The following is a 14740-nucleotide window of genomic DNA, read 5'->3' as shown; positions in this document are numbered from 1 at the left end:
ACTCTGCAAGCCAGAAGGGAGTGGCAGGACATATTTAAAGTAATGAAAGGGAAGAACATACAACCAAGATTACTCTACCCAGCAAGGATCACATTCAGACTCGATGGGGAAATTAAAACCTTCACAGACAAGCAAAAGTTAAGAGAATTCAGCATCACCAAAACAGCTCTACAACAAATGCTAAAGGAACTTCTCTAGGCAGGAAACACAAGAGAAGGAAAAGACCTACAATAACAAACCCAAAACAATTAAGAAAATGGTAATAGGAACATACATATTGATAATTACCTTAAATGTAAATGGATTAAATGCTCCAACCAAAAGACATAGACTGGCTGAACAAATACAAAAACAACACCCGTATATATGCTGTGTACAAGAGACCCACTTCAGACCTAGGGACACATACAGACTGAAAGTGAGGGGATGGAAAAAGATATTCCATGCAAATAGAAATAAAAGAAAGCTGGAGTAGCAATTCTCACATCAGACAAAATAGACTTTAAAACAAAGACTACTACAAGAGACAAAGAAGGACACTAAATAGTGAACAAGGGATCAATCCAAGAAGAAGATAAAACAATCGTAAATATTTATGCACCCAACTTAGGAGCACCTCAATACATAAGGCAAATGCTAATAACCATAAAAGGGGAGATCAACAGTAACAAAATCATAGTAGGGGACTTTAACACCCCACTTTCACCAATGGACAGATCATCCAAAATGAAAATAAAAAAGGAAACACAAGCTGTAAATAATACATTAAACAAGATGGACTTAATTGATATTTATAGGACATTCCACCCAAAACCAACAGAATACACTTTCTTCTCAAGTGCTCATGGAATGTTCTCCAGGATAGATCATATCTTGGGTCACAAATCAAGCCTTGGTAAATTTAAGAAAAATTGAAATCGTATCAAGTACCTTTTCCAGCCACAACGCTATGAGACTAGATATCAACTGCAGGAAAAAAATCCGTAAAAAAATACAAACACATGGAGGCTAAACAATACACTACTTAATAACGAAGAGATCACTGAAGAAATCAAAGAGAAAATCAAAACCTACCTAGAGACAAATGACAATGAAAACACGACAACCCCAAATCTATGGGATGCAGCAAAAGCAGTTCTAAGTGGAAAGTTTATAGCAATAAAATCCTACCTCAAGAAACATCTCAAATAAACAACCTAACCTTACACCTAAAGCAATCAGAGAAAGAAGAACAAAAACACCCCAAAGTTAGCAGAAGGAAAGAAATCATAAAGATCAAAGCAGAAATAAATGACAAAGAAATGAAGGAAACAATAGCAAAGATCAATAAAACTAAAAGCTGGTTCTTTGAGAAGATAAAGAAAATTGATAAACCATTAGCCAGACTCATCAAGAAAAAAAGGGAGAAGACTCTAATCAATACAATTAGAAATGAAAAAGGAGAAGTAACAACTGACACTACAGAAATACAAAGGATCATAAGAGATTACTACAGTCAACTATATGCCAATAAAATGGACAATCTGGAAGAAATGGACAAATTCTTAGAAAAGCACAACCTTCAGAGACTGCACCAGGAAGAAATAGAAAATATAAACAGACCAATCACAAGCACTGAAATTGAGACTGTGATTAAAAATCTTCCAACAAACAAAAGCCCAGGACCAGATGGCTTCACAGGCGAATTCTATCAAACATTTAGAGAAGAGCTAACACGTATCCTTCTCAAACCCTTTCAAAATATAGCAGAGGGAAGAACACGCCCCAACTCATTCTACAAGGCCACCATCACCCTGATACCAAAACCAGACAAAGATGTCACAAAGAAAGAAAACTACAGGCCAATATCACTGATGAACATAGATGTAAAAATCCTCAACAAAATACTAGTAAACAGAATCCAACAGCACATTAAAAGGATCATACACCATGATCAAGTGGGGTTTATCCCAGGAATGCAAGGATTCTTCAATATATGCAAATCAATCAATGTGATAAATCGTTTTTACAAATTGAAGGAAAAAACCATATGATAATCTCAAGAGATGCAGAAAAAGCTTTCAACAAAATTCAACACCCATCGATGATAAAAACCCTCCAGAAAGTAGGCATAGAGGGAACCTACCTCAACATAATAAAGACCATATATGACAAACCCATAGCCAACATCGTTCTCAATGGTGAAAAACTGAAACCATTTCCACTAAGATCAGGAACAAGACAAGTTTGTCCACTCTCACCACTATTAAAATTCAACATAGTTGGGCTTCCCTGGTGGCGCAGTGGTTGAGAGTCCGCCTGCCGATGCAGGCGACACGGGTTCGTGCCCCGGTCCAGGAAAATCCCACATGCCACGGAGAGGCTAGGCCTGTGAGCCATGGCTGCTGGGCCTGCGCATCCGGAGCCTGTGCTCCGCAACGGGAGAGGCCACAACAGTGAGAGGCCTGTGTACCGCAAAAAAAAAAAAAAAAAAAAAAAAAAATTCAACATAGTTTTGAAAGTTTTAGGCACAGCAATCAGAGAAGAAAAGGAAATGAAAGGAATCCAAACGGGAAAAGAAGAAGTAAAGCTGTCACTGTTTGCAGATGACATACTATACATAGAGGATCCTAAAGATGCTCCCAGAAAACTACTAGAGCTAATCAACGAATCTCGTAAAGTAGCAGGATACAAAATTAATGCACAGAAATCTCTTGCATTCCTATACACTAATGATGAAAAATCTTAAAGAGAAATTAAGGAAACACTCCCATTTACCACTGCAACAAAAAGAATAAAATACCTAGGAATAAACCTACATAAGGAGACAAAAGACCTGTATGTAGAAAACTATAAGACACTGATGAAAGAAATTAAAGATGATACAAACAGATGCAGAGATATACCATGTTCTTGGATTGGAATAATCAATACTGTGAAAATGACTATACTACCCAAAGCAATCTAAAGATTCAATGGAATCCCTATCAAACTACCAATGGCATTTTTCATAGAACTGGAACAAAAAATTTTACAATTTGTATGGAAACACTAAAGACCCCGAATAGCCAAAGCAATCTTGAGAAAGAAAAACAGAGCTGGAGGAATCAGGCTCCCTGACTTCAGACTATACTACAAAGCTACAGTAATCAAGACAGTATGGTACTGGCATAAAAACAGAAATATAGATCAATGGAACAGGATAGAAAGCCCAGAGATAAACCCACACACATATGGTCACCTTATCTTTCATAAAGGAGGCAAGAATATAGAATGGAGAAAAGACAGCCTCTTCAATAAGTGGTGCTGGGAACACTGGACAGCTACATGTAAAACAATGAAATTAGAACAACCCCTTACACCATACACAAAAATAAACTCAAAATGGATTAAAGACCTAAATGTAAGGCCAGACACTATCAAACTCTTAGAGGAAAGCACAGGCAGAACTCTCTATGACATAAATCTCAGCAAGATCCTTTTTGACCCACCTCCTAGAGAAATGGAAATAAAACAAAAATAAACAAATGGGACGTAATGAGACTTAAAAGCTTTTGCACAGCAAAGGAAACCTTAAACAAGACGAAAAGACAACCTTCAGAATAGGAGAAAATATTTGCAAATGAAGCAACTGACAAAAGATTAACCTCCAAAATTTACAAGCAGCTCATGCAACTCAGTATCAAAAGAACAAACAACCCAATCCAAAAATGGGCAGACCTAAATACACGTTTCTCCAAAGAAGATATACAGATCGCCAACAAACACATGAAAGAATGCTCAACATCACTAATCATTAGAGAAATGCAAATCAAAACTACAATGAGGTATCACCTCACACCAGTCAGAATGGCCATCATCAAAAAATCTACAGACAACAAATGCTAGAGAGGGTGTGGAGAAAAGGGAACCCTCTTACATTGTTGGTGGGAATGTAAATTGATACAGCCACTATGGAGAACAGTACGGAGGTTCCTTAAAAAACTGAAAATAGAACTACCATATGACCCAGCAATTCTACTACTGGGCATATACCCTGAGAAAACCATAATTCAAAAAGAGTCATGTACCACAATGTTCATTGCAGGTCTATTTACAATAGCCAGGAGATGGAAGCATCCTAAGTGTCCATCGACAGATGAAGGGATAAAGAAGATGTGGCACATACATACAATGGAATATTACTCAGCCATAAAAAGAAACAAAATTGAGTTATTTATAGTGAGATGGATGGACCTAGAGTCTGTCGTACAGAGTGAAGTAAGACAGAAAAAGAAAAACAAATACCATATGCTAACACATATATATGGAATCTTAAAAAAAAAAAAGTTATGAAGAACCTAGGGGCAGGACTGGAATAAAGACACAGATGTAGAGAATGGACTTGAGGACATGGGGAGGGGGAAGGGGAAGCTGGGATGAAGTGAGAGAATGGCATGGACATATACAGACTCCCAAATGTAAATAGCTAGCTAGTGGGAAGCAGCCGCATAGCACAGGGAGATCAGCTTGGTGCTTTGTGACCACTTAGAGGGGTGGGATAGGGAGGGTGGGAGGGAGATGCAAGAGGGCGGAGATATGGGGATATATGTATACGTACAGCTGATTCACTTTGTGATACAGCAGAAACTAACACACCATTGTAAAGCAATTATACTCCAATAAAGATGTTAAAAAAAAAAAAGACTGAAAGAGCAGTTTGAGCTCAGTGTAGTGAGCCTGCCAGAAGCACAGTTTTAAAAAAAAAAAAAAAAAAGCAAAAAGCACCACCTAACTCTGTACTGTTGGACCACACCCAGTGATCATGCTCAGTTTGCACATGTCACTTTGAGAGGAATGTTCAAAATCCAGGTTATGTTTGTATGAGAATAAGCAGACAAGGGTCTGGATATCTAGATTTCAGGAAGGAATGAAAGAACCTAGAGGGGGAGATAGGGATATATCTTACTGACTAGTATAAATTACTTTAAAAAGATTCTGAATTAGGTGAGTTGACAGATTATCGTATAGACAGCAGGGAAAATAGGTAAAAAAATCAATTTATCAGAAGCTTCATTATTTCTCAGTGCCTGGAAATGAGTTGTTAAGAAAACAACAGCCCATTAGAAGGACTACAAAACAAGATTTATGCAAGAGGGAGAGAACTAGATTAGCCTTCAATGGCTTTCTTTCAACTTGGATTAGTATACGATCCCATGGAAATGTGCACAAATAAAACACATGTACATAAACAGAAGTTACTATTTAAAGGAATACAGTAACAAATTAAAATCGGACATGATCAACAGACTCCATAACACAAGATAAGTAAGATATGAAGTTTCCAGAAGGGAGCGTTGTTATGAAAATGTCAGTCAACACATTTAATAACAATTATATATTGCTTATTAATTTTATCCAGATTAGTATTTAAAACATGACAACATTCAGAAAGAAATGCAAATTTTTGAATGGTAAAATGCAGGGTGTATCCAAAACTAATGAGAGATCCAGAAAAATGGCTTATGTTCTGAATATTTTTACCTGACTTTATAAAAGACTATGAATCTTATAAAAATAGAAAAACAGCATTACTTTCAAATACATAAACATGTAAGAATAAAAACTAACTTCATTAAAGTTAAAAACTCCCATTAAGTGACAGGGTAAATATGTGAATGAAGGGATCCCACAAGAATCTTTCTTGCAGAGATATCAGGGAAGGTGACATAGTCTTTATACCTCTACCCAGTCAAAGATCTGTTCATCATTTGCTTTGTCCTCAATAATGAGTTTCTCGAGTCGCTTATACAGCTCTTCGGCAGAGAGTTCTTTCTTTGAAAGTGCTTCAGAGGAACAGGAACCATCAGACTCTATAAAGTCCAACTTCTGTAACATACAGTGTTAAACATATTAACATAATTCAATATTATTATCACCCTGAGAGGAAAACAAAGTCATGGGCTATCTCTTCTATTGCACATGGAATCAAAATGATCAGCAGAAGCCATTCTATATTTATTGTTCTAATAGATTCTCACTCCATTATCCTTCTGAATATTTCCCCATTTTTTAATACTGCATAGCTCTGCTTCTTCTTAAAAACAAAAGCTTACTTCTCCAAATCATTCTGAGTTTCAGTCTTTTTAAAAAATTTAAGTACATCTGACATATTATATTAGTTTCATGTGTACAACATAGTGATTTGCCATTTGTATACACCGTGAAATGGTCACCACAATAAGTCTAGTCATTATCTGTCACCATACAAAGTCAATACAATACTATTGACTGTGTTCTCCATGCTATACATTACATCCTCATAACTTATTTATTTTATAACTGGAAGTTTGTACCTCTTGACCCCCCCCTTCACCTATTTCACCCCTGCCAACCCCTTCCCCTCTGGCAACCAACTACCTATTCGCTGTATCTATGGGTTTTGATTTGTTTTGTAGAATCCATATATAGGTGAAATCATGTAGTATTTGTCTTTCTCTTGACTTATTTCATTTAACATAATACCCCTGGGTGCTTCAGTCTGGCTTTTAGCTGTGACATAGCTCTAAGGCAGGGCAGGAGTACTGGCAAGGGTACAATTTAACTCCCTTTCTGCAGCCTATGATTTAGTATCACTATTGCCACCGAGCAGCTGTCAAAAACTCTATACTTTTAGTTTTGTCAAGTCCTTCAAACACCTCTTGACCATTCTGAATCTGAGTGTGAGAAACGATGCCATAATTGTTTAACTCTTAGATGGTAGTTAAAAAAAATCAATAATCAAAATGATTTTTCAGTTTCAAGGGTATAAGGAAATGAGGTATATGTTTTGCCTTATGAAATTTCTCTATGAAAAAACCATGATTAAAATATTAAAGATTATTAACATATTTTCCTCTAATACCTTAGAAGACTCTGATATATTCCTATACCCTCCTTTGATCCACAAAGAAAAAATTACCTTGAATTCTGTGAAATAAAAATTTCATTCTATCGTTTTAATTGTCTTTACCACTTATGCCCATTTTAAAATATATTCCTATAGAGTTTAGAAACATGATTCAGTGTTACAATTTTTCTGATTCAATGTTGATAAATATCTCAACCACCACATTTCAATATATATACAAAATCACAAGAAGATGGCCATAAGTTCTTTTAAGAACAGGCAATTTTTCACAGCCTTGAAACATTCTCCAAATTTGTTCTAACACTCTTAGGTGTTAGAACACCTACACAGAATACCTCTTTAACCTACCCTATATCTACATAGATGACTGAAGGTCTGAGAGTGATTAACAACAGCAGCAAAATCAAACATGAATTACATTGCTCATTAATATAATACGACATAAAAATGTGAAAGTGAACGTCTTTACCATGGCCAAACAGAGTCAGTGGTGAGCTGTAAAGTTTACCTTGGTCATTGGAGAGAAACATTTATTTCTCAGAATCCCTGTGTTTCTGTATACGTTATTGAATCCTCCTAGAACCTAGAAGGCTGGGCTTCAAATTTATGGATCAGCTCATCACTACCTCTTGCAGAATGTACGTGGGTTCCCGGAAAAAGGGCATTAAACCAGCCATTTTAATTTTTATTTATGTTGGCTGCGCTGGGTCTTCGTTGTGGCTGATGGGCTCTCTAGTTGTGGCGCACAGGCTTCTCTAGTTGCGACACGCCGGCTCAATAGTTGCGGCACAAAGGCTTAGTACCCTGACCAGGGATCGAACCCAGGCCCCCCCACTGCATTGGGAGTGTGGAGTCTTAACCACTGGACCACCAGGGGAGTCCCTAAACCAGCCATTTTAGAAGAAAGCTAATATTCAGGATACAGAAGGCCAAGTTTTCTGGAACCTCATTTTTTTTGTCTTTTAAACATTTTTTGTTTGTTTGTTTGTTTTGTGGTATGTGGGCCTCTCACTGTTGTGGCCTCTCCCATTGTGGAGCACAGGCTCCGGACGCGCAGGCTCAGTGGCCATGGCTCACGGGCCCAGCTGCTCCGTGGCATGTGGGATCTTCCCGGACCGGGGCATGAACCTGTGTCCCCTGCATCGGCAGGCAGACTCTCAACCACTGCGCCACCAGGGAAGCCCTGAACATTTTTATTAATAACAACATCATCCGTAACTGACTGAGTTCCTCTCTATGCTCAGTGCTTCTTAAACATTATCTCATTTAATCCCCATAAAAATTCTACCAGATAGTTCTTATAAGCATTTCATAGGTGAGGAATATGAGGCTTAGAGAAATCAAGTAATTTGCTTCAAGTCTTAAGTCGTAGAAAACTGGAACCTGAATCCAGGTTTATTTGACTTCAAATCAGGGTGCCATATGATTTCATTTCTCTTGGATATACACCTAGAAGTACAACTGTTGGGTCTCATGGGAATTCTGAGAGAAACCATCCTTGGGTAGTTATTTTCATAAATTACATCTTTATACAATGTATGCCCATTAACACATATTTATAGTTATTTCCTTATGGATTTGCCTTTTAAATCATATAGCAAAGAAAATGAGGAACTACAAACCAAAAACATAATAATACTTGCTTTTATATTTCCCTGTGTGGCTACTTTTACCAGTTATCTATGTTTCTTTGTATGGCTTCGAGCTACACTCTTGTGTTCTTTTGCTTCAGCCTGACAGACTCAGTTTTGCAGGGAAGGTCTACTAACTCACTTAGTTTTTATCTGGGAATGTCTTAATTTCTTCTTCATTTTTATAGGAAATATTGCCAGATATAAACAGTCTTTAAATTTTAGTACTTTAGTTATCCTTTTTTTTTTTGGCTGCATTGGGTCTTTGTTGCTGCGCGCGGGGCTTTCTCTAGTTGAGGCGAGCAGGGGCTGCTCTTCATTGTGGTTCACAGACTTCTCACTGCGGTGGCTTCTCTTGTTGTGGAGTTCGGGCTCTAGGTGCGTGGGCTTCAGTAGTTGTGGCACACGTGCTCAAGAGCTCAGGCTCAGAAGTTGTGGTGCACGGGCTTAGTTGCTCCGCGGCATGTGGGATCTTCTCGGACCAGGGATCGAACCTGTGTCCCCTGCATTGGCAGGCGGATTCTTAACCACTGCACCACTAGGGAAGCCCTGTACTTTAAATATATCATTCCAGTGTCTTTTGACAGCCATAGTTTCTGATGATAAACTGGCTGTTAATCTTATTGAGGCTTCTTTGTATGTGACGAGTCTCTTCTCTCTTGATGTTTTCAAGATTTCTTCTTTGTTTTTGTCTTTCAACAGTTTCATTATATCTTGATGTCAAACTGACTTTATCCTGCCTGGAGTTTGCTGAAATTCCTAGATGTGTAGATTCATATCTTTGAACAAATTTGGGAAGTTTTTGACCATTATTTCTTCAAATACTTAAATACTTTCTTCTGCTCTTTTCTCCCTTCTCTGGGACTACATTATGTATATACTGATGTGTTTGACAGTGTCCCCTAAGTCCTTAGACTCTGTTAATTTTTCTTGATTCTCTTTTCTTTGCTCCTCAAACTGAGCAATTTCTTTTTTCAAAGCCTCTTTATATGTTAAATGGATTATTTTTTCAATATGTATTATTACAATTTAAAGTTTTCTTTAAAAAATAAACTATAGGGACTTTAAAAAAATTCAATGATATTCAGTTCCATATAACAATGCCAGAAATTTCATTAGCGAAACAATTAGTAAAAGAGTGTATCTGTTGTGAATACTGAAGATGGATTTTCATCGTAGTAAATTAGTGCTGAATCAGTGATTCCTGACTGACTGAGCAATTTCAATTGCCCTGTTTCCAAGTTCGCTGACTGCTTCTTCTGCCTGCTCAAACCTGCTGTTGAAAGAGTCTAATTTTTCATTTCAGCTATTACCACTTTTCAGTTTCTACTTGGCTCCTTTTTATAATTTCTACCTCTTTACCAGTATTCTCAACTTGTTCAATTCATCATTCTGATTTCCTTTATTTCTTCGTCCATGGTTTTCTTCAGCAACTTGAGCATATTTAAGTCAGTTAAAGTCCTTGTCTAGTATTCCCAATGTTTGGGCTTCCTCAGGGATGCTTTCTGTCATTTTCTTATTTTCCCCTGTGAATGAGCTGTATTTTCCTGTTTCTTTGAATACTTCATAATTTTTTTGTTGAAAACTAGACAGTGTAATGCAGTAAGTCTGGACATCAGATTCTCTCCCTCACCCTGTATGATGTTGCAGTCATCTGTTTAGTGACTTTTAGACAAGGACTATATTCCTTCTCGTATATGGTTACTGAAGTCTCTGATCCATTATCTCTGCAGTCAGCCAGTGACCTTTCAGAGATTTCAGTGAATGCCTGGATCCAATAAGAAAAAGAGAGGGGCATGGGGGCATGGGGAAGACATAAATGTGTTCTGTTTAAGTTCTTTGACAGACCCCATCCAAGAAGTTGCTTCAGGGTGAGGAGCTGAAATGACATCAAGGTTCTGCACAGGACACTTGGTGAACTGCTACGCAGATTAAAAGACACAACACCAATCTTTAGAGGGCAAGGTCTTTAGTGCTCAACCTGGCGCCAGAAAGAAGGTGCTACTGTCTCCTCAGCTGTCTGTCACAGAGCTGGGGGCTGATAGCCTTCTATGCAAAACACCAAAATCACTGGAAATTACCAGACTCTTTTTTTCATCAAGCATCCTCCTGGTGTTGGTAGTGCACGTGTTCCACTCCACAATTCCAAAATAGCTGATTCTAACAGACCTTCCCAGCTCAATAGTTGTTTCAGTGGAGGGACTAATTCTGGACCTTCTTACTATATCATCTTCCCTCCATCCATACACTGATTTTTAAATTTTAAATTAACCTTATATTCCTGTGATAAAACCTACCTGGTTATGATGTATTATCCTTTTTATATACTGTTGCATTTGATTTGTGAAAATTTTGTTGACAAGATTTTCTCTGTGTTAATTAGGAATACTGGTCTATAGTTCTCTTTTCTTGAAATGCCCTTGATTTTGTTATCAGTTTAATGCTGGTCTCACAGAATGAGTTGGAAAATAAGTCTCTCCTGTTCAATGTTTTGGAAGAATTGGTGTAGAATTCTTTGCAGAATTGGCATTATTTCTCCCTTAAATGTTTCGTAGAATTCATCAGTAAACTCACTGGTGCCTGGAGTTTTCTTTGTGAGACGTTAACTACTTCAATTTCTTTCATAGATATTCAGGTTATCTATTCTTCTTCTTGAGTCAGCTCTAGTAGTTTGTGTCAAGAAATTTACTCATTTCAACTAAGTGGGTGTATTTATTGGCATAAAGATTATTTGCAAAATTCTCTTACCTGTTGTTATGTGTAGAATCTATACAATGTCACCTCTCTCATTCTTTTTATTAGAAATCTGTGCCTTCTCTTTTTTATTTTTCCTGATTAGTCTGGCGACGGGTTTATCAATTTTATCTTTTCAAAGAACCAGCTTTTGACTTCAGTGACTTTTCTCTACTGTTCTTCTGTTTCATTGACTTCTGCTCTGATTCTTGTTATTTCCGTTTTTTAAAATTTATTTATTTATTTTTGGCTGTGTTGGGTCTTCGTTTCTGCGCGAGGGCTTTCTCTAGTTGCAGCAAGCAGAGGCCACTTCATCGCGACGTGCGGGCCTCTCACTTTCACAGCCTTCTCTTGTTGCGCAGCACAGGCTCCAGACGCGCAGGCTCAGTAGTTGTGGCTTGTGGGCCTAGTTGCTCCGCAGCATGTGGGATCTTCCCAGACCAGGGCTCGAACCCGTGTCCCCCGCATTGGCAGGCATATTCTCAACCACTGCGCCACCAGGGAAGCCCCTTCTTTTTTCTATTTACTTTGAGTTTTATTTGCTCTTCCATTTTCTAATTTTGTAAGGTTGAAGCTGAAGTTACTGATTTGTGACCTTACTTGTTTCCTACACACAGGTGTTCAGTGCTAAAAATTTCACTCTAAGTATGGCTTTAGTTGCATCCCACAAATTCTGATGTGTTGTGTTTTCATTTTCATTCAGTATAAAATATTTAAAAAATCTTTTATGATTTCTCCTTGACTCACGGGTTATTTAGAAGTGTGTTATTAAGTTTCTAAATATATGTTGCCCTTATCCTTAAAGGTTAGTTTATTCGGAAGTCAACTCTAGATTAACTGATATTTTCTCAGCACTTTAAGATTATTCCGGGACTTCCCTGGTGGTCCAGTGGTAAAGAATCTGCCTTACAATGCAGGGGACACAGGTTCAAGCCCTGGCCAGGGAACTAAGGTCCCACATGTCATGGGGCAACTAAGCCCATGCGCCACAACTACTGAGCTCCTGTGCCTCAACTAGAGAGCCTGCATGCTGCAGACTACAGAGCCCACATATGTTCTGGAACCTACATGCCACAACTACAGAGCCCAAACACCCTGGAGCCTGTGCGCCACAACTAGAGGGAGGCCTGCGCTCCGCAACGAAGAGCCTGCGCGCTTCAATGAACGATCCCACGTACCGCAACTAAGACCCGATGCAGCTCCTGCCCCCCCGCAAAAAAGAAAAAGATTACGCCGCCATCTTTCATTGTTATCTATGTATACTTTGATAACAATTGGCTTTCATTGTTGCTATTGCAAAGTCTGCTTTTCCTTTGTAGGTAATGTGCTGCTTCTTTCTAGCTACTTTAAAATCGTTCTTTGCTTGCTTTTGATATTATGCAGTTTCACTAAAATGTAACTATCCTATGTGGTATACATGTGCTTTCTATATAGATTCATATATTTTTCAGTTTTGGAAAAGTCAGCCACAGTCTCTTCAAATATTGCCTCCTCTCCATTCACCCTGTTTTCCCTTCTAGGACTCCAATTAGACACGTTAGACTTTCTCATTCTATCCTCTAAATTTCGTAACAGCTCTTAGAATTCTGTCTAGTTTCTTCTCCTTCTCTTTTTATATCTGCCCAGTCATTTTGACTACTCTCTTCATGTTTGCTCATTTTTGTGATTCCCTCTTTTTAAAATAATGTTATTTTATATGCTGAGTGATGATTCCATTATCTCAAGTCTTTGGAGTCTAAATCTTGCACTTACTGTCTGTTTACTGTCACTCATGGTTACCTGTTTCGTTATACGTTAAATGAACTCTAAGTATTAACTCATATATTTAGATAATGTTGATTTGTAGGAAGTAAGAGCTAAGTTGAGTATAGTTTTGTCCAAAGAGCATTTTGGTTTGCTGCTTCTTGGAGCCAGGGTAATGTTGAACTGGGACCATTTTAACATATTCAAGATCTCTGGCAGCGCTTATAATGGTATTAGGCAACACACCCTTTACATGTGCTTACTGCTCAGAGTCGATTTCATCTTTGGCTTTTTTCCCCCTTATTCGTTTTGTTACTTGGGAATTTCTTCCACTTTTTATGAGCCCAGCTATGCAAGATAAATTATGCCTTATGTAGGTTCTTATTATCATGGCAGGAGTGCTCCTCAGTGTATCTAGACTACAACCAAAAGGAAGCTAAAGTCCACAGTTAACCTAATGTCTTTATCCAGCTTAAATATATCCAGCTTAAAATATACTTAAAGCCATTTTCAGATTGCTTTATTATTTTCTTTTTTCCTAAGAGTGATTTTTTTCTTCTTATTGCCGATTTTGTTGGCTGTCTTAGCACTTATTTTCCTCAGATGTTTTAGGGTTCTGACTTGCAGGACCATTCTGAGAGGAAGGTTTTTGTTTCGTCACTCTTTTTACAGTTGCCTCTATTTGATCCCCCACAATTCTTTACTTAGGACCAGATTATATTGACTATGTAGCCTTCCGCCTTGTTGTGGATTTCTGAATCCAGTTAGCAAGTCAGTAGGCAGCTTAGCTAAGGTTCTGCCTATAAGACTATATCTACTTCCTCGTATTTATCGAGTTTCCACTTAGTGACATGCAGTAAGCCTGTCTCCAGTCTTCTACCCTGAAAGGGGCATCTAGACCCTATTACCCCACAGAAATAACTTCTCCTGTCTCTATTTGCTTTCAGACCCAGAGCTCAGAAGACTTGCAGCTTTAGCCCTATTAACCCTGCTTTATTCATCAATTTCATTTCTGGTTCATGGAGACGTGTAGCTTGTTTTCTAAGTGTGGCTAAGTCCTTAAATTTTTCTTTTCTTTTTTATCTATCATCTAATTAACGCAGAGACGAAAAGCTACGATGTTGTTAAAAGTTGCCTAGTGAGAATCATGATTGATTCTGACGAGAGATCAGAAAATATCTGTCCTTAGGAATCACGAGGTTTTTTTGGGTAAAGTGGCTTTAAAGCATGGACTTACAATGACATCTTGACCACAATTCCTATTTTGGTCTAATTTTAATAACTGGAATACTAGTACAAATACCTTTATCTCCTCTAAGAAACAGACCAACTACGATCAAACAGGAAGGCACAAGCCTTGCTCTTACTCACCTGCTCCAAGAGAAAATTATGTACATCTTCCCCTTCTGGTAAAAAATCCTTCCAGCTGAGGTCAGCCTCCCTCCATAAGGCTCCCACTTTCTTATGGCTCTAAAACAGACATTAAGTCCAATCCATTTAGTTTTACATTGGAAAGAGAAAAAGAAGTCAAGAGTACAGAAGTTTGAAGGAAGGCTAAAAAACTGAAACTTTTCCTTGCTGATATGAAGTTAATTTCTTAGGACACTTAGCTTTCAAACTGAGATGTCTGAATGTTCATAAATGTAATGGTAAATGAAGTACAGTTGCTTAACGTTCAAGAATTTCTTCTACCAGATGACTAATCTGGGGATCTGCAAGCTGGTGTTTGGGATTTATGAATATAATCACCTAAAAAGAGTCCAAT

General features: G+C 37.9%; 1 protein-coding gene across 7 annotated transcripts in view; it reads right to left on the bottom strand.

The window, feature by feature from the left end:
- EIF4G3 (eukaryotic translation initiation factor 4 gamma 3) overlaps nt 1-14740 on the bottom strand; it is a 370577-nt gene that overhangs the window by 10670 nt on the left and 345167 nt on the right. For all 7 annotated transcript variants that reach the window (XM_060141188.1, XM_060141189.1, XM_060141184.1 and 4 more), the window contains 2 exons: nt 14347-14445; nt 5701-5847 (listed from right to left, as the gene is read on the bottom strand). In XM_060141188.1, coding sequence (XP_059997171.1) covers nt 5701-5847; nt 14347-14445 — 246 coding nt within the window. The remainder of the gene's footprint in view (nt 1-5700; nt 5848-14346; nt 14446-14740) is intronic.

Source organism: Lagenorhynchus albirostris, chromosome 2 (assembly GCF_949774975.1).
Source record: "Lagenorhynchus albirostris chromosome 2, mLagAlb1.1, whole genome shotgun sequence".
Taxonomy (NCBI): domain Eukaryota; kingdom Metazoa; phylum Chordata; class Mammalia; order Artiodactyla; family Delphinidae; genus Lagenorhynchus; species Lagenorhynchus albirostris.
Note: the sequence above shows the minus strand (reverse complement) of the source record. Positions and strands in the feature narration are given on the sequence as shown.